At 37.7% G+C, this 19,249-nt stretch overlaps 1 protein-coding gene across 14 annotated transcripts in view; it reads left to right on the top strand.

The window, feature by feature from the left end:
- THOC2 (THO complex 2) overlaps positions 1-19,249 on the top strand; it is a 113,159-nt gene that overhangs the window by 32,487 nt on the left and 61,423 nt on the right. For all 14 annotated transcript variants that reach the window (XR_004385557.1, XM_032882324.1, XM_032882321.1 and 11 more), the window contains exon 8: positions 10,839-11,005. Coding sequence is in view for 13 of the 14 variants with exons in the window: in XM_032882324.1 (XP_032738215.1) it covers positions 10,839-11,005 (167 nt within the window). In the remaining variant the exon portion in view is untranslated. The remainder of the gene's footprint in view (positions 1-10,838; positions 11,006-19,249) is intronic.

Genomic DNA, 19,249 nt, shown 5'->3' with positions numbered 1-19,249 from the left:
ATTTCTTGAGTTCTCTATTCTGTTCCAGTGATATATGTATCTGTTTTTGTGCCAGTACCATACTGTCTTGATGATGACAGCTTTGTAATAGAGCTTAAAATCCAGAACTGTGATGCTACCAGCTTTGGTTTTCTTTTTCAACATTCCTCTGGCTATTCAGGGTCTTTACTGGTTCCATACAGATTTTAGGATCATTTGTTCCATTTCTGTGGAAAAAGATGATGGTAACTTGATATGGATTGCATTAAATGTGTATATTGCTCTAGGTAGCATAGACATTTTCACAATATTTGTTCTTCAAATTCATGAGCATGGAATGTTTTTCCTTTTCTTTTTGTCTTCCTCAATTTCTTTTGTGAGTGTTCTGTAGTTTTCTGAGTACAGATCCTTTGTCTCTTTGGTTAGATTTATTCCTGGGTGTCTTGTGGTTTTGGGTGCAATTGTAAATGGATTGACTCCTTACTTAATTTCTTGTTCTTCTGTCTCATTGTTGGTGTATAGAAATGCACCTGATTTTGTGCATTGATTTTATATCTTGCCACTTTACTGAATTCCTGTATGAGTTCTAGCAGTTTGGGGTGGAGTCATTTGGATTTTCCACATAAAGCATCATATTCTCTGCTAAGAGTGAGAGTTTGACTTCTTTGCCAATTCGGATGCCTTTTATTTCTTTTTGTTGTCTGACTGCTGAGGCTAGGACTTCTCTTACTATGTTGAACAGCAGTGGTGATAGTGGACATTCCTGCCGTGTTCCTGACCTTAAGGGGAAAAGCTCTCAGTTTTGCCCCATTAGAGAATGATATTCACTGGGGGTTTTTCATAGATGACTTTTATGATACTGAGCTGTGTACTCTTTATCCTTATTCTGTGAAGAGTTTCAATCAAGAAAGGATGCTGTACTTTGTCAAATGCTTTTTCTGCATCTACTGAGAGTACCATATGGTTCTTATCCTTTCTTTTATTAATGTAGTGTATCACATTGATTTGCAGATGTTGAACCAACCTTGCAGTTCAGGAATAAATTCCACTTGGTCATGGTGAATGATCTTTTTAATGTAATTTTGGATCCTATTGGCTAGTATTTTGGTGATAATTTTTGCATCCATATTCATCAGAGATGTTGGTCTGTAATTTTCCTTTTTGGTGGGGTCTTTGGTTTTGGGATCAGGGTAATGCTGGCCTCATAAAATGAGTTTGGAAGTTTTCCTTCCATTTCTATTTTTTGGATCAGTTTCAGAAAAATAGGTATTAATTCTTCTGTAAATGTTTGGTAGGATTCCCCTGGGAAGCCATCTGGCCCTGGGCTGTTGTTGGAAGATTCTTTATTATGGCTTTATTTCCTTGCTGGTTATGGATCTGTTCAGGTTTTCTGTTTCTTTGTGGTTCAGTTATGGTATTTTATACATTTCTAGGAATGTATCCATTTCTTCCATATTGTCTAATTTGTTGGCATATAGTTGCTCATAATATGTTCTTATAATTATTTATATTTCTTCAGTGTTGTGATCTCTCCACTTTCATTCATGATTTTATTTATTTGGGTCCTTTCTCTTTTCTTTTTAATAAGTCTGGCCAGGGGTTTATCAGTCTTACTGATTCTTTCAGAGCACCAGCTCCTCCTTTCATTAATCTTTTCTGCTGTTCTTTTGGTTTCTATTTCATCGATTTCTGCTCTGATCTTTATTATTTCTCTTCTCCTGCTGGGTGTTTTTTTTAAAAATTAATTAATTTATTTCTTTAAAATATTCTATTTATTTATTTGACAGACAGAGATCACAGTAGGCAGAGAGGCAGGCAGAGAGAGAAGGAAGCAGGCTCCCTGCTGAACAGAAAGCCCAGTGCGGGGCTCGATCCCAGGATCCTGAGATCATGACCTGAACCGAAGGCAGAGGCTTATCCCACTGAGCCATCCAGGCGCCCCGTGCTGGGTGTTTTTATACATTTCTGTTCTCTCTGGTATTTCTATCAAAATAAGCAAATGTGAAACTTTAATAAAATCTTTATCGTACTCTCAAAACTCTTTTTGAGCTTGATTTAAAAAATACCTTTACAAGGGACTTTGATCATACCTTATTTTATCTTTACAACAACCTGTTAAAATAAGTGCAACAGATGTTGTAAAAGATAGGGAAGTGTTATTCGCTCTACCTTTTAAGTAGAATTTCTTCAGCTTTATTCTTTTTATTTGTGTTGAGCATTTGAAGGAAATAGTTGGCTTCTGTAGAAAGGAGGAATGAATGGTAGAAAAGTAGTGTAATCCTGATTTTTCAGAATATAAAGAGTTTTTGCTATTATTTGTTAGGTGTTGTGCTATCTTAGGGAAGATTTCACAACACATAGATGTCTTAGATTTTGAGACCTGTTGTAGAAGTCATGTTTACTGCTTTACTGGTTATATTTTAGAGGATGCTTATGTTCCACTTCTTAGTTTTTTCTTCACTTTTGGAAATTTATGTTTGACTAAGAAAGAGAGAGGAAGTGTTCCAATCCTCATTCCCTTGCTCCATTCCTGTGTATTGCAACCCGGATTAAACTAGATTTACTACAGTTACCTTTGTTTTTAGCTTAGGTTTTGGTGATCAGCAGGTATAGCAGGTAAGGAGCCTTTACTTTAAATTTATCCTTTTTAAAAGTTTCTATTTAAATTGCAGTTAACACAGTGTAAGTGTAATATTAGGTATATGCTATTGTGGTTCAACACTTTCATGCCACACCCAGTGCTCACAGGTGTACTCCTTTATCCCCATCACCTATTCCACCCCTCCCCTCCCCTTTGAAGTGAGTCTAGTTCTGGCAGCTGATTTACTCTCTTTGCTACTTCCTCCTATTATCAGTTGACCACCAAGACTGGTAGCCCATGGGCTTCAGGGCTCTTGCTTAACTTTGTGGCAGTGACCTATTTTTAAAAAGCCTCCTGTAGGGTTTCCTTTCTGTTTTTTTCAGGGTCGGCTCTACATTTTTCTGGCAGCATTTTGATCTAGCTTGAGATGCTTGCTTGGCAATATTGCTTTCCTAAAAGTTTGTCTTTTCTTATATCCTGTCATGTACTCTTTTAAGATATTTCTCACGTAAGAATTTTTATGCTGGGGTGCCTGTGCGGCTCAGTCAGTTGAGTGGTTGAGTGTCTGCCTTTGGCTCAGGTCATGATCTCCATTGGGCTTCCTGCTCATCAGAGAGTCTGCTTCTCTCTCTCTCCCTCTGTCCCTCCCTCCTCGCCCCTGCCCCATGTCCCTCCCCACTGCTCCTTCTCTCTCTTTCTCTCAAATAAATAAATCTTTAAAAAAAATTAAAAAATATATTATGCTATGTAAACTCTGCACGTGTTTTTGTTTCTATTTTATGTATTTGTTGACATTTCTTGTCTGTCCTTGTTTCTTCTAATTTTAGTCCTTTGTTATGTTAGGAACATTTCAAAGAGATTTTCTTGAAGTTATGCTTTAATCTAACTTGGAAGGACACACTGCTTTCTTATCTTGAACGTGGCTCTCCTACAGAACAGGTTACATTACTGTCTCTGAAGAACAATGTGATAGTCACAACTGCAAGCTCATGATGTACTTGGATATTCTGTGAATATAAAGAATTGGATTTCTTGGGCTAAACCCCTATTCTAGGCTATCAAGTGAACTCCCAAGCACACTAGGCCAGAAGTACTCACATGTAACCTCCTCAGTATAGCCTTCCCTGGCCATCCCCCTCAGCATTCCCTTTCATTCACTGTGTTTTCTTCAGAGCACTTACCACCATAAACATGAAATGCAGTTTATTCTCTACCCCCCCTTGGAATGTAAGCTTCACAAAAATAGTGGATTTTGTTTTGTTTAGTACCTCTAAGTTCAGTGCCTGGTATGTAGGTGCCAAATAAGTACTCGTTGACAAAAATGAATGAAAATTCTTTCTTACAGAATTTATAGTGATTCTTAGCCTCTTTCCCTTAACATGGAAGATTTTAGTAAGCTCATCTCCTTGACTCAGTGTTTGTTTCTCTCTGGCTTGCTTCTGTCGTCTCCCCCATTGTCTGAGAAAGGAATTTTTCACTGACATGAAAATTGAGATTAAGACTCCAATTCCAATGAGTACTCTCTCAGTGTTAAAATTTATGGGAATTCCCCTCAATGCAGACTCCACGCAGGCCTTGTCTCATCTGGCCAGAGCAGTTCACTGACATAGCATCTTACTTTCATAGCATCTTTGGAAGAGTTTCCGCTTGTTTATTCCCATCGTTTTCTCTGTAGGAGTAGTCTGGACATAATACCTCATACAAAGCTATCTCAGGTCTGATGTCCTTTACTAGCCATTGGCAGAACTCATACCTGGTTTGGGAGGTCTGCATTTAAATGCACTTACAGGGGCACCTGGGTGGTTCGGTGGGTTGGGCCTCTGCTTTCGGCTCAGGTCATGATCTCCGGGTCCTGGGATTGAGTCCCGCGTTGGGCTCTCTGCTGGGTGAGGGGCCTGCTTCCTCCACTCTCTTTCTGCCTGCCTCTCTGCCTGCTTGTGATCTCTCTCTGTCAAGTGAATGAGTGGAATCTTTGGAAAATAAATAAATAAATGCACTTACATTTCAGGGCACTTGGTCTGGTCAGGAGAAATCCTTATTTATCATCTTTAATTAAAAGCTAGTCATTTGCTCCCTAAAAGATTCTGGCACATCAAAATGTTTATATCCTAAATATAATAAACAAGGTTTATATCCTGTCAGATAGGGACTGTTTTCTGCATGAGTCAGCAAAGGAGAATCATTATGAGTCTGCATGGTGGTTGTGATCTCAAGTTTGACAGTAAATTTGGAAAACTTATTAAATGGGAATGGATAGTGATTAGTAGGCTCTTTAGCTACCAAATCATAAACCCCACTCAAAGATGAACCCTGCATCAAGATGGCAAAAGTCATCTTTTTAAAAATTCAAGAAAAGATAGCAGAGATGGACACCTTTGATTGTTGAGCTAAACTATAACTCTACTCTTCTGAATGCCCTTCAAAAAAAATAATAGGCATTCCTTTTCTTTCTTTTAAATTAGGAGTCAGCACATTTTTTCTCTAAAGGGTGAGGTAGTAAATATTTGTTTGCTTTGTGGGCCATAAGGTTTCTGTTGCAACTACTCAACTCTGCTGATGTAGTTTGAAAGTAACCATAGATAGTATGTAAATAAGTGTGTTCTAGTATATCTTTATTTATGGAAACTGAATGGATTTGACCCACAGGCCACACTATGCTGGTTTCTACTCTAAATCAAAAGAATTAGTCACAGAGCTAGCTAACTTGAGTTGAGTTTTAGGGAGTGGAAATGGTTCTCCTGGTTTTGGGATTAGTGGTCCAAGATCTTTTTGGCCTAGGCTCTAAACCTGTCCTACTCACCCAGAACCAGAGGCCTGTTCACCAAACCTCAGGATCTTGATTTGTTGCCTGGTATCCAAGGTTGTAGATTTGGCTAGGGGTAGGGAAAGGTATGGTTAGGACCTCTGTACCTTCAGTCTCACAAGTCCTCTTGGTCACTTGGCAAGTAACTTGAGAAACATTAAAAACAAAAAAAAAAGACCCCAGACCGAATGATTCTTGGACATATTATGGGACATTTAACCATTTTGACTAAGTTACCTTGAGTGTACTTAGTATTTTATTTTTGGACCAATCTGGATGTAAGGGCCATCCAGCCTAGAAGCATCTTATCTTTGTGTCAGCTCTCTGCTCTCTCTTGAACAGGGAAGCCAGTTGCCTACCTCCTTTGCATTTTTGCTTTATTGAAGTTTCTTTATACTAGTTATGAGAAAGAAGTTTTTTTCTGCTATGAAAAAGAAGATAGCAGTTGGTGTTCTCAAACATAGATATTTTTTTTTCTTACAATTATACATTTATTTTGTTAGGTGCATTTCTCTGCATCTTTGTTTTCTGGTTCTTTCCTTGAGATGCACAGTTCTTTGCAAATACTATTTATTAGATGTAACCTAACATAGGTTTTTATTAGCCTGTTTTAGTTCATTTGGACTGCTATAATAAGTTACCACAGACTGGGTAGCTTATAAACGACAGAAATGTATCTCTCACAGTTCTCGAGGCTGGAAATCCCAAAATCTAGGTGCCAGCATGGTTGGGTTCTTGGTGAAGGCCTCCTCTAGGTTGCAGACTTCTGACTTCTTGCTGTATCCTCACATGGTCTTAGAAGGGGCAGGGGAGCTCTTTTTTAAGCGCATTAATCTCATTCATGAGGGCTCTGCTCTTGTGACCTAATCACCTCTCAAAGGCCCCACTTCTGAAATATCACATTGGGGATTAGAATTTCCATAAAAGAATTTTTGGTAGGAGGGGCAGAAGCATTCAGATTACAGCATAGCCTGTTTCTAAAGTAATTCTAGATGCCAGATTATATCCTTTTGTTTAAAACATGGTTTTTCTTTGTCTCATAAGGTCCTTTCTGTCTGGAACTTGGTGTTTGAAGCTACTCTCTTTCCTTGTCTGAAGTGTACAGGTTGAACATCTCTCCCAGGCATGTTTACAATATTACCTTGGGATTTTTTTTTTCTGTTAGGAATCTCCGTTTGGCACATCATATTCCTCCAACAGCCATTGTCAGTTTAATCAGTATTATTTTTTTTTGCCTCTAGTTGCAGTCACTTGCTTTAATAATGACTAGTGTCATCTTGTCTATCTTTGGGAGAACTTCACTTTTCCAATGCATTTCTAAAAAGACGTGTCATCCAAAAGGTGTAAACTCTCTTTTAGGCATTTTATTAATCTTCATATCACAAGCACCTGGCACATATCAGGTGGTTATTGAATGTTTATTTGAATGAAATTTCAATTATTTATATATAAATTATATTAATTATAATTTAAATTATTTAAATGCATCCATGGCCATTACAGCTCTGCCACTTTTTTATTTTTCCACTTGTTTCCTTCAAGTATGGTTCCCTGTTTGTTCCTCAGAAGACATAAAGGCATTATATGTGTGTATATATCTCTAATGTAGCTGGTGATAGAGGTAGGGAACTTGGCTTATGATCTCTTTCAAGATCACATGACTATTGATGTTTGGGCTAGACGAAAGCCTTTCTAAGATGGTTGAGCACCAGAGTGCCTATGTTCTGCCATAGCTGCCATTAGAAAAAAAAATTTTTTGGAAATTCCAAGCTTACTGGTTGTTTCTACAGTCTTATTCTGTATGAAATAGTTTAACTGTTACCTAGCAGATTTTTAAGGTTTTAAAAATCATTTTCTGAATCTATGGTTTGGTTACCTTTTCCACCTTATGGAGCAAAGGTCATTCTAGTTGGTTGTGCTAAACTTGAGACACTCAATAGAATATTATAAGCCAGTTTTTCTGTTGTGAAAGATGCAAAGGTTGATATCTGTTATAAATAAAAGTACATATCTTCAGGATGCCTGGGTGGCTCAGTTGGTTAAGCGGCTGTCTTCGGCTCAGGTCATGATCCCAGCGTTCTGGGATCGAGTCCCACATCGGGCTCCTTGCTCCACAGGGAGCCTGCTTCTCCCTCTGCCTCTGCCTGCCACTCTGCCTGCCTGTGCTCTACCTCTTTGACAAACAAATAAATAAAATCTTTAAAAAAAAGTACATATCTTCTCTTTTAGATTACTGCCTTAAATTGCACCTAGAAAGAAACTGGTATTTGACAGTGCAGATCACTGATAGAATAGCCTTGTTGCAGTAATACTGTTTAAAAAAAACATAATGGAGGTGGTTCGCACTGTAGCACATTGAAAATATAAGTTTTAGGAGTGCCTGGTGGCTCAGTTGGTTAAGCATTGGCCTTTGGCTCAGGTCATGATCCTGAAGTCCTGGCATCAAGTCCTGCATCAGGCTCCCCTGCTCTACCCCTCACCGTGCTCGTGCTCTTTCTCTTTCACACACACTCTCTCTCATAAATAATAAAATGTTGAAAAGAAAAGAAAAGAAACTTTAAAACAATGTGAATGAAGCACAGCATTCCCATGTAACATGTTGTTCTAGTTGTAGCTTGATGGGTAATTACAAACCAGCAATTTTTTCAAAATTATATTTAATGGATCTTTTGTCATCTCTGATAGAGTATTTTTATTTGGTGATTGGATTTTTATATTTAGTAAATTAGGAGAGCAGTTACAAGGCTGGAGAATTTGGAGGTATTTTTTCAGTTTTATTGAGGCATACTTGACATAAATAAACTGTATAGTTCAAGTGTACAGTTTGAGTTATGTATGCATCTGTGAAAACATCACCACAATCTAGATAATGCACATTTACCATTGTCCCCTTGCCCTAAATTTCTTCTTGCCCCTTTGCATTTCATCTTCCTTCACTCTGTTTCCCCCTCTCCAGGCAACCACTGGTCTGTTTTCTGTCACTATAGATTAGTTCCCATTTTTTAGAATTCTTTTATAAATGGAATCATATAATGACTATTCTTTTTTGGTCTGGCTTTTTTCATTCAGCATAATTGTGATTCATCCATGTTTTTGCTTGTATTATTAGTTCTTTCCTTGTTATTTCTGAGTAATAGTCTACTGTATATACTACAGTTACAGTGTAATATAGTTTATCCATTTACATGCTGGTAGACATTTGAGTGTGTACTATTATAAAGAAAGTTGTTTAATAAAGACATTTGTACAAGTCTTTGTATGAACATAGACATTTCTCTTGGGTAAATTCTTAGGAATAAAAAAAATACTTAGGAATGAAATGGCTGGGTCATATAAACATAGTTATAAGTTGAATTTTTAAGGAAATTGCCAGTTTTACAAAGTAGTGCCATTTGACATTTTATATTTCCACCAGCAGCCTTTAAAAATTCCATTTGCAGGGGGTTGCCTGGGTGGCTCAGTTGGTTAAGCGACTGACTACCTTTGGCTAAGGTCATGATCCTGGAGTCCCGGGATTGGGCTCCCTGCTCAGCAGGGAGTTTGCTTCTCCCTCTGACCCTCCCCCTCCATGCTTTCTCTCTCTCTCTCATAAATAAATCTTTAAAAAAATCCATTTGCTATTTTGGAGTCACTTCTACATTCATAGGCCATACTTTTTGGGTGTATAGAGAGAGATGAAAATATTTAGAAGTTTTCTTCTCAGAACTTTAGGTAAATAATTCTTTGGAGAATATGTGAAAATTTGGAACTCTTTTCAGTAAGACATCATTACTGTGTTAGTCTTTTTTCCCTTCAGTATGAGAAATAGAAGAAAATGTATTCTTAACTTTGGATTTCATAAAAAGAGGCAAGAAATACTCCTTACATTTGAAGAGTTTGGTTTTCCAAGTGATTGTTAAGAATATTAGTTTATAGCATTCAGTGTAACTAAGTGTAGAGTTAATAGAAGTAACTCTGGAAATCTCTTATAATAGGTTATATAAGAAATTTCTTTGAAAAATCTCTTTAGATCATCTATAAAATACAGTATTCAGAACTAACATTTAAGTTTAACACAGTTGTTTTTTCTTCCTCCAGCATTAGAAGAAATGGATATTTGTTTGCCCCAATAGGTGGTTAGCTTGCATGGAGGCACTATGTCTAATGAAAAATATGTAATTTAAAATAGAGTTCCATTCAGGTTGATGTGCAAGGCATATGGGAGTTGATAAAAACCGAGGGGACAGCAGCTTGATAATTTTGTGCTCAGGGTTATAAGCATACATTTTATTGAGAGGAATGGTGGGTGGAACTTCTGTATTGTTTAAATTTATTTTGCCTTTTTTTGTTGTGTGCAAATGGTTGCATTCTCATAAATTAAATGCACATGTGATAGGACTGCACTATAATACAATTATGGTAACAGGTGAAGCTGGATACAAATGGAATTAATAATGTATTAAGAATAGGGTGGCTGGGACACCTGAGTGGTTCAGTTGGTTAAGTGTCTGCCTTTGGCTCGGGTCATGATCCCAGGGTCCTGGGACCAAGTCCCACATCAGGCTCCTTGCTCAGTGGGGAGCTGCTTCTCCCTCTGCCTGCTGCTCCCTATGCTTGTGTTCTCTCTCTAATAAATAAAACCTTAAAAAATTAAAAAAAAGAATAGGGTGGCTGATAGGAATGTCTATTAAATCTGTGTCCATTGGCTCTTTTGAGCTTACTCCAAGAGATTAGCAAGGGTAAGTAGCCATCGGGACCTATTCAGTGCTGCTTTTGTTTTCCTTTCTGGCTCTGCCTGGATTGTTTTCCTCCTCTCTTTGCTTGTATTATCTACACTCTTTGGTTATGTCCCCAGCTCCTTGGTGTTCTTTCATCTCTTCAGTATCAGTAGTATACTTGTTTTCTCTTTAGAATGCTGCCAAAAACCACAGATACAAATCAGTGGTGCAGTTATATTTTATAGTTTTGTTGTATATATAAGAAAAACTAAGAAATGATTCTAAAAATGATGTTCTGCTTTTATGAACCTGAACTTTTAACTGTTTACCGACATTCCAAATGCTTCTTAAAACATTAAAGAAAACCCTTTAGTTGCCTAACTTGTAAATGGATTGTTTGATTGTCATATTTTCCTGAGAATTAAAAATGTGGATCTCTTTAATTAGCCTGAGTAATTAAGACCTGAGACAGTGTTGCATAGAAAAGTTTACTTGACTGTGTGTTGCAGGTCCTGGGCTCCAGCCCCAGTTCTGTTATTAACCCACTTTGTAATCCTGGGCAAGTCACATTTCTCATCTGTAAAATGTGGGGAGTGGACTTGATCATCTTGAAAATTATAAAGATTATCCTCTGATGCAGGGAAAGCAAACTTGTAAAAGAAGTTGTTTTTAAAAATATTTCTATCTTGTTATATAAGTTGTCCCTGAAAATTAATGATTCAATTGAAAATGATAATATAATCATTTTTTGAATTTATGTATATCTCATCTATTGCAGGATGCTTTAATCTGGATCCCAATAGAGTTTTGGATGTCATTTTAGAAGTGTTTGAATGCAGGCCAGAACATGATGACTTCTTTATATCTTTATTAGAATCTTACATGAGTATGTGTGAACCGCAAACACTGTGTCATATTCTTGGGTTCAAATTCAAGTTTTACCAGGTAAAAAAAAATATGTGTGTGTGTGTGTGTGTGTGTCTGTGTGTGTATGTGTATACATATATATGTATATATTTACAGACATTGATAAGTCACATGGTTTTATATGTATAACTTAATTTGAGTTTTATTTGTAAATGATTGGTTTCAGCTCATCCATTCTAGCAAAGCAGGTAGATAAATGGATAGCTAACAATGCTGTATGATAAGTACTGTATTAGTAGTATGAATGATACGATGTGAAAGCCTAGAGCAAGGCATAATAAATTTTTGCTTTGGGAGAGATGGAATCAGAGAAAACTTTATAGATACAACTCTTTTTTAACTCAGTCCTTGAAGGATGAGTTGGAGCTTGTTGAGAATTGTCTGTTTAGCAACAACAAATAGCATGAGTGAAGACATGGCAGTATGAATGTATTTAACCGATTGAAGAAATGGTACATAGTCTGGTGTGGCTGGATTGTAAGACAGAGGGAAAGGAAAGAACAGGAAGTGAAGTTGGAAAGGTGGGCACACTTTAGATTGTCAAGGGCCTTAAATACCGTGTTGAATTAGAATTTTATTATACAGGCAATGACTGAGAATTTTTTTTAGGACGTGGATAAACTCTTGAGATGTATTTTACATTATTTTTCACTTAAATCACTGTAGTAGTTATCTAGCAAGTCTGTGCTTCTGATGATTTCTCTTTCAGTCTATCTTTCATATTATTACTTCTCTTATATTCTAAAAGAGATCGAATTGACACACTGCTCTAAAAACCTTTGCAGGATAAAATTCAAACTTCTAAATGTGGCAGAAAAGGCTCTTCACAGTCTATCCCCATTCTTTCTTTCCAGCCTCATCTTTACTGGGTTTCCCCCCTCAGATCTAATCTAGTCATATTAAATTACTAGCCATTTCCTAAAGTTAGGTATAGACACTAGTATATATAGACCTTTATTTATATGCAGTTCCTTATAACTAGAAAACTCTTCTTACTCAACCCTCTCACCTGTCTTTTCTTCATCTCAAGGACTCCTATTTATTCTTTAAGATCAAGGTCTACTTGCTCTGTAAAGTCTTGCTGGCAGTTCACCTATGTGGAATTAGTTATTTCTTAATCTCTATTCTCAGAAAACTTGACACAGACTTCTGGCACTTAATCTCTGTTCTTATAAAACTTGACACAGACTTATAGCACTTACCAGGTTATAGTAGCATAAACTATATCTGTGTCCTTTGCCAGATTGTGAGCCAGTTAGGGTGGGGTCTATATTTTACCAGTTTCTCTGAATTAATTTAGCCTATAGTAAATGCTCACTAATTGTAAATGAGTGATCTGCGTTTTTAGGAAGATAACTTTCATGATAGCATGGAGGATTTTAATGTAATAAGGCCTCTATTGTCCTTTTGGTAGAGCATTCCTGATTTGTCTACCTGTCTGGGATACTTAGTCAAGAAATAATCATTTATGGGGGCACCTGGGTGGCTCAGTCATTGGGTGTCTGCCTTCAGCTAGAGTTATGATCCCAGGGTTCTGGGATTGAGCCCCACATTGGGCTCCCTGCTCAGCGGGAGGCCTGCTTCTCCCTCTCCCACTCCCCCTTCTCGCTGTGTCTCTCTCTGTCAAATAAATAAATAAAATCTTTAAAAAAAAAGAAATACTCATTTATGGAATGTTTATGATATGCTGTTGCTTTGCTAGGCCCTGAGTATACTCTGGTAAAGAAGGTCTTTTCCTGTCCTTGGAGCTCAAATTCAGGATATTAAGACAATTTCTTTTAGGATTCTCAAGTAATACCACCTACTGCCTCTGCTTATCTTTTATTTTCCATTTTCTGGGACTTTCCAGAAGAGAAATCAGATCAGAACTTCATGTAGCATTTTGATACCAAACTAGACATATGGCAGGGTTTTTAGGCAAGAGTACTTAATCTTTGTTCAAACATTAGTCATGGCAGCTTTCCCTGTTCCTACCAACAGTCAGGGAGTCTACTCTTAGTACAAGGAAACAGAAGTTGAAATATTTATCACATCTTAGGAGGTACCATGATTGCTTTGGGTTTGAGAACATGAAGCCAACTGCTAAAGTGACAAGGTGGCTGAAATTTAACTTGGGCTTAATTAATTAGAATGTAGGATATGGCTTTGGAGACTGTAGGTTTCTGAGCATATTACAGTGAATAATGCTGACCTACTGCATAACAACAAGCTTTATTAGTTGAAAGTTTCAGAATTTAAAAATTTTTATATGAAAATATTCCTCATAATGGTAACACTTTCGAGCTGAATTAAAATATCCCTGGGGGTTTGACAGTGTTGGAATAATCATTTTTTTCGATAGATGATTGGCCCTTTTCTTATATAAGAAATGCCCAGTCAAGAAACATTTGATTTAGAAATAACCTATTATCGGAAAGAGTAACCCTCATATTGCTCTATGTAACACCATTCCTTTGTTTCTGTTGCCTGAACTATCTTATACAAATCTGTAGTCTTAAGGACTACTGAGGGTAGAGGAAGAAATGTCAGAGATTTTCAGTAATTTGTGGTCTGAGGTTAAGTGAGGACAACCATGAAAATGAACTGCTTAGGGCACGTAAGCCTGGGAATTGGCTCCTAGGCATATGTTGTCACCCTTGTGTATTGGTCCCTTGCCCTACTCCACCCTCCCCTCTTTTCATCACTTTCTGAAAATGTTCATTCCACTTGCCCACAACTCAGATTTTCACCGGTTGGGAATTAATTTGGATAAACAGGCTTTTTTTTTCCTTAATGCTAGGATTTCTAGGCAAAGCTGATTATTTATGCCACGAAGTCAGTGAGAGTGATTTTATCCTATTTTCAACCCGGGATCGGCTATACTGGATGTTTTGACTTGGAAGAGTGGCAGGGGATGTAAGCAGTTTGAAAGCAGACTTTGGAAAATTTGTCAGGTGCATCTGCTTGATTTCCTTAACAGGGATGGCTGTAATAGAGGGCTTAGGGACAGCATGAGGATTAGGACAAAGGACAGAAAGAAAGGAGTACTAGAATGTGTCAGGGTACCAAAAGGCTAGAGTTGCCTTGCCACAGGAAAGAGAAAGGAGTTGATGATTCTTACCATATCATAGCCCCTTGATTTCTGGATTCAGAACACGACTATAGTAGTAATAGTGGTGTTGTGGCTAGGCATTATTATAACTTAAATTCACTCACTTAAGAGATATTAATCGGGGCCACCTCGGTGGATCAGTCAGTTAAGCATCCAACTCTTGATATCAGCTCAGATCTTGATCTCAGGGTCATGAGTTCAAGCCCTGCACTGTGCACCATGCTGGGCATGGAGCCTGCTTTTGGGGAAAAAAAAATACTGATCAGTGGGGCACCTGGCTCGCTGAGTTGGTGGAGCATGAAACTCTTGATCTCAGGTTGTGAGTTTGAGCCCTGCTTTGGGTATAGAGATTACTTAAAAAAATATTTGAAGAAAAAAAGTATTGATCAAGTACTTCTTATGTGCCAGGTAATGTTCTGGATGCTGGGGCTACATCTGTAAACAAATAGAAATTCTTGCCTTTGTGATGCTTATATTTGAGGTAAATTATATAGTATATTAGAAGGTGATCAGTGAGATGGGGCAAAAAAAATGTAGAGCAGGGTAAGGAAGAATGGGAGTGCTAGAGAAGTAGGTTGCAATTTTACATGGAATAGTGAGAGTATACCTCATTGAAAAGATAAATTTAAGCAATGAAATGAAGATGTGAGGTTTAAACTCTGCAGATATCTGGGGAAGAGGTCCTAGGCAAAGAGAACAGCCAACGCAAAGGCCTTAAGGTGTGAGCATGCCTGATGTGTTAGAAAACAACAAGGAGACCAATGTTTTTGGATCAGACTTTAGTAGCTGCCTCTAATGGTGACATGAGCAGTATGTGTGTATGAGAGAGAGAGAGAGAAGAGAGATGGAAGGCATTGTGTATATGTGTATTTTGACTTAGGTTATCAAAGAATCAATGTGGTTAAGGTAGCAGTAGAACTTGATGAGCTTCTGAATATATTCCGAAGGTGGAGCCAATCGTATTCGTTGATTGATTAGATACAGAATGTGAGAGAGTAGAGTTGGGGCTATTTCTAACCTTTTTTTTGGTACTGAGCAGCTAAAAGGATGGTGTTATTATCAAATGAGATAGAGTAAATTTCAAGTGGAATGGGTTTGGTGTACTGTGGGTAGGAGTCAGGAATTCCAGTTTTTCATATTTTAAGTTTGAGATGTCTTAGATATCCAAGTGAGATGTTGAGTAAATAATTGGATGTATAGATCTGGTATTCAAGAGAAAGGACTGGGTTAGAAATAGAAATGTAGATGTCAGAAGCATGTAGATGATATTTAAAGTTGTGATGCTAAATGAAATCACCAAGAGTTGGGTCTAGAGAGACAAGAGAAGAGAACCAGGGGCTGAGCCTTGGCATTCCAATGTTAAAGACCTGGAGAAGAGGAGGAATCAGCAAAGGAGATACAGAAGTAATGCATAAGGTAATAGGACAATAAAAAAGATGTAGCATCTTGGAAGCTAAATGGAAGAAGGAATGATGAACTTTGTTAAATGCCTCTGATAGGTCATTTAAGATGAGGACTAATATTTGGTCTTTGGATTTATCATCAGGGAGGGCAAAACTAGCCATTTTTGTAAAGTTGGGGTGGTGGTAAGAGAATGGGGAGAGTAAACTGGAGATAGAGTAGACAACTCTAAAGCGGTTGTTACAAAGAGACACAAAGGTAGCTGCCAGGGGAAGTGAGCTCAAGAGAGATTATTTTTTGAAAATGGAAGAGAGAACACATTTATTTGTTCGTGGGAATGATTGAGTAGAAAGGCACAAAACTGGTGATGTATGAGAGAGAGGAGAGAGTTATTGGAGTAATGTTCTTGGATAGAGAGGATGGAGTTTATGACTTAAGTGGATGGAATGACTTTAAATGGGAGCATAGAGAGTTCATCTAGAATAATAATTGAAAAGGTAGCAGCAAATGTAGGTACAGCTGTTGGTAGGTGGATGGATGTGAGGGTGAGAGTTTGTAGAAATTTTGTTGATTGCTCCAGTTACGTTGCTGAAATAGAAAATAAGGTCATCAGCTGAGAGAGGAGGTATTGGAGGTTAGGAGAGGTTAGGAAAGAAGGTAGGAAATAGTTATGTCGGAGAGTAGGAGAATGAATGAGAGAAAGAGTATGACTGTCCAGCAGGATTAAGGATCTCTGTGAAGGTATATACATGAAATAAACATTTTGGAGGGGTTGTAGGTATTGGTAATATTAAAGTTTAGGAAATGGAGTGAATGGCTGAGATGGGGTAGAGGAGAAGATCTTTGGAAGAGATGAGTTCCAGGAGCCAAGAGGCCAGCATGATGGAAATATCACTTAGGTATATATGAAAATCTCCAAAAATTAAGAAAGGAATAGAGTTGGACAGAGTGACAGTGAATCAGAAGCTATAAGATCATTTCTACATGATGGGCAGTGACCCAGGAGTCCATAAATGGCAATAGGAGGACATGACTGAAAATGGCAGAGTAGGGAACCTCAGAGCGCTGTCCCTCCATAAAAGCAACTAATGAACTGGCAAAAAACTGTCAATCAACTTTTACAGAACTCTGGAATTCAGCAAAAAATGTACAACAATCAAGGAAAGGCTGGATGAAGAAAGAAGCTGCTGCTTTGGGGAAGAGAGCACTGTGATGTTATAAATTGCCTGCTTACTATCCCTTATGCCCAGATCGATGATGGCTATGAAGATAGAAGCCTGCGCTCCTAGTGTAGATTGCTAATGCCAGAGGACATAAAGAATTGTGGGTTGCAACCTCTCTGGCTGTTCCCTTAGGGACTTGTGCAAGGGCCTGTTTTTGATTTGCCTTACTAGGAGCATCTCCAGATCTGGGGTGGCTTTTGCCAAAAGGATTTAAAGGCACAACTATTGGCTTTAGCAGCCTAGAGCAAGAGATAATGGTCAGATGAGCAATAGAAAGACTGAAAGCCTGGGAAGAGAGAAGATGGATAAGGAGTTAATACAGGGGAATAACATGTACCAGGGAATTGGAACAAAAGGCCTGCTTATGCCCAGAACTGGATACTTAACTCAGGAAAGGACTGGGAAGATCTTAGGATTTTTCCTCTGGCTGGCCTTCAGGCTCTGCACAAGCAGGAAGTGAAGACTAAGATGGAATTGTGAATGACCTGGCCAAGTGTTGAGGCATGCCTAGTAAGCAAACACTGGGAGAGTGTTCTTTTTTTCCTTTTTTCTTCTTTTTTTTTTTGGCTTCAGGCCTTTAAGAAAACTCGAAACATTAGCTAACCACTACGGTGACAGAACACAGATTTCAGTGGCTAACATGACAATAATACAGACTTTACAAAATATCACTAAACAAGCAAACAATAATAACCCACAATAAGCATCAACAAACCCCCCAAATGGGGCAGAATTTGATTTTCAGAGTGCCACATAATTTTCAAAATACCCAGTTTTCAACAAGTGATAGTGAGGTATGCAATGAAACAAAGTATGACTCATTCACAAGAAAAAAAAATAGAAACTATCCCTGAGCAAGTCCAGGTGATGGACTTAGTAGATAATTTAAATCACCAGTTCTAAATATGTTTATGATCTGTATAAGAAACCATGGGCGAAGAGCTAAAGGAGACTAGACAGAATATAAAAAAAAAGAATGGAAGTTATTAAAAAAAAAAGGAACCAAACATTCTGGAGTCAAAAAGTATGATAACTGAAATGAAAAATTCGCTAGAGGGTTACACCAACAGATTTGAGAAGGCTGAAGAAACGATCAGCCAATATGATGAACCAATTGAGATTATCCAGTAAGAGAAACGAATGAAGAAAAATGACAAAGTCTGAGAGACTATAGGACACTATCCAATACCAATATGTACATTGGACTCATAGAAGCAGAGGAGAGAGAAAGGGACAGAAGTATGTTCGAAAAAAAGAAGGTTGAAAACTTCCCAAATTTGATGAAAGATATGAATCTATACATCTAAGAAGCTCCATAAACAGTGGATAAGCTCAAAGAGAGTCACACCAAGAATATTATGCTCAGATTGTTGAAAACCAAAGACAAGGAAAATTTTGAAAGCAGCAAAACAGATGTGACCCATTGCATATAAAAGATCCTCAATAAGATTAACAGGTGATTTCTCTTCAGAAGGCAGTGGGATGGCATATATAAACTGCTGAAGGAATAAAACTGTCAGTAAAGAATCTGTATCCAGTAAAACTGTCCTTCAAAAATGGGAGTTCATGGCATTTCAAGATAAACAAAAGTTGGGGGAATTCATTGCTGGTAGACTTGCCTTACAAGAAATGCTAAAGAAAGTCTTTCAGGCTGAAATAAAAGGACACTATATAATAACTTGAAGCCATATGAAGAAATAAAGAACACTGGTAAAGGTAACTATATAGGTAAATCTAAAAGCCAATAATACTGTATTTTTTTTGGTTTGTACCTCCTCCTTTTCTCTTACATGATTTAAAAGACTAATAAAACTAATTATAAATCTAATTGGTAAACAATGTAACAATATAAAAGGGGGAGGGATTCAGGTGTATAGGTCCAGAGTTTTTGTATACTATTGAAGCTAAATTGGTATTAGTTCAAACTAGATTATTAGTTTAAAATACCACTTGCGGGATGCCTGGATGGCTCAGTTGGTTGAGCTGCTGCCTTTGGCTTGGGTCATGATCCCAAGGGTCCTGGGATCAAGTCCCGCATCGGGTTCCTTGCTTGGCGGGGAGCCTGCTTCTCTCTCCGCCTCTGCCTGCCACTCTGCCTGCTTGTGCACTTGCTCTCTCTGACAAAGAAAGAAAGAAAGAAAGAGAAAATCTTAAAAAAAACAACACTTGCAATACCCAGGGTAACCACTAGGAAAATAACTAAAAACAGAAAAGGAAAGAAGGGAACAACCAAAAGGCTACACTACAGGAAAACAAACAAACACAAAAGAAGGCAGTAATGGAAGAAATGAGGAACAAAAAAAATATAAGACCTATAGAAAACAAAAAAGTGTCAGAAGTCCTTCCTTGTCAGGTATTACTTTAAATGTAGATTAAAATTTGTAATCAAAAGGTGGTCTGGCAGAATATATAAAACATGATTCAACTATATGTTACCTGTAAGAAACTTACTTTTAGATCCAAAGATAGAAATATGTTCAAACTGGAAAATCCTATGCAAATAGTATCCACGAGAGAGCTAGGGTGGCTCTTCTAAAATCAGACAAA

Source organism: Lontra canadensis, unplaced genomic scaffold (genome assembly GCF_010015895.1).
Source record: "Lontra canadensis isolate GAN:19392208 unplaced genomic scaffold, GSC_riverotter_1.0 scaffold81, whole genome shotgun sequence".
In the NCBI taxonomy this organism is placed as follows: Eukaryota; Metazoa; Chordata; class Mammalia; order Carnivora; family Mustelidae; genus Lontra; species Lontra canadensis.
The sequence above is the reverse complement of the archived record's forward strand: the minus strand, read 5'-3'. Positions and strand labels throughout refer to the sequence as shown.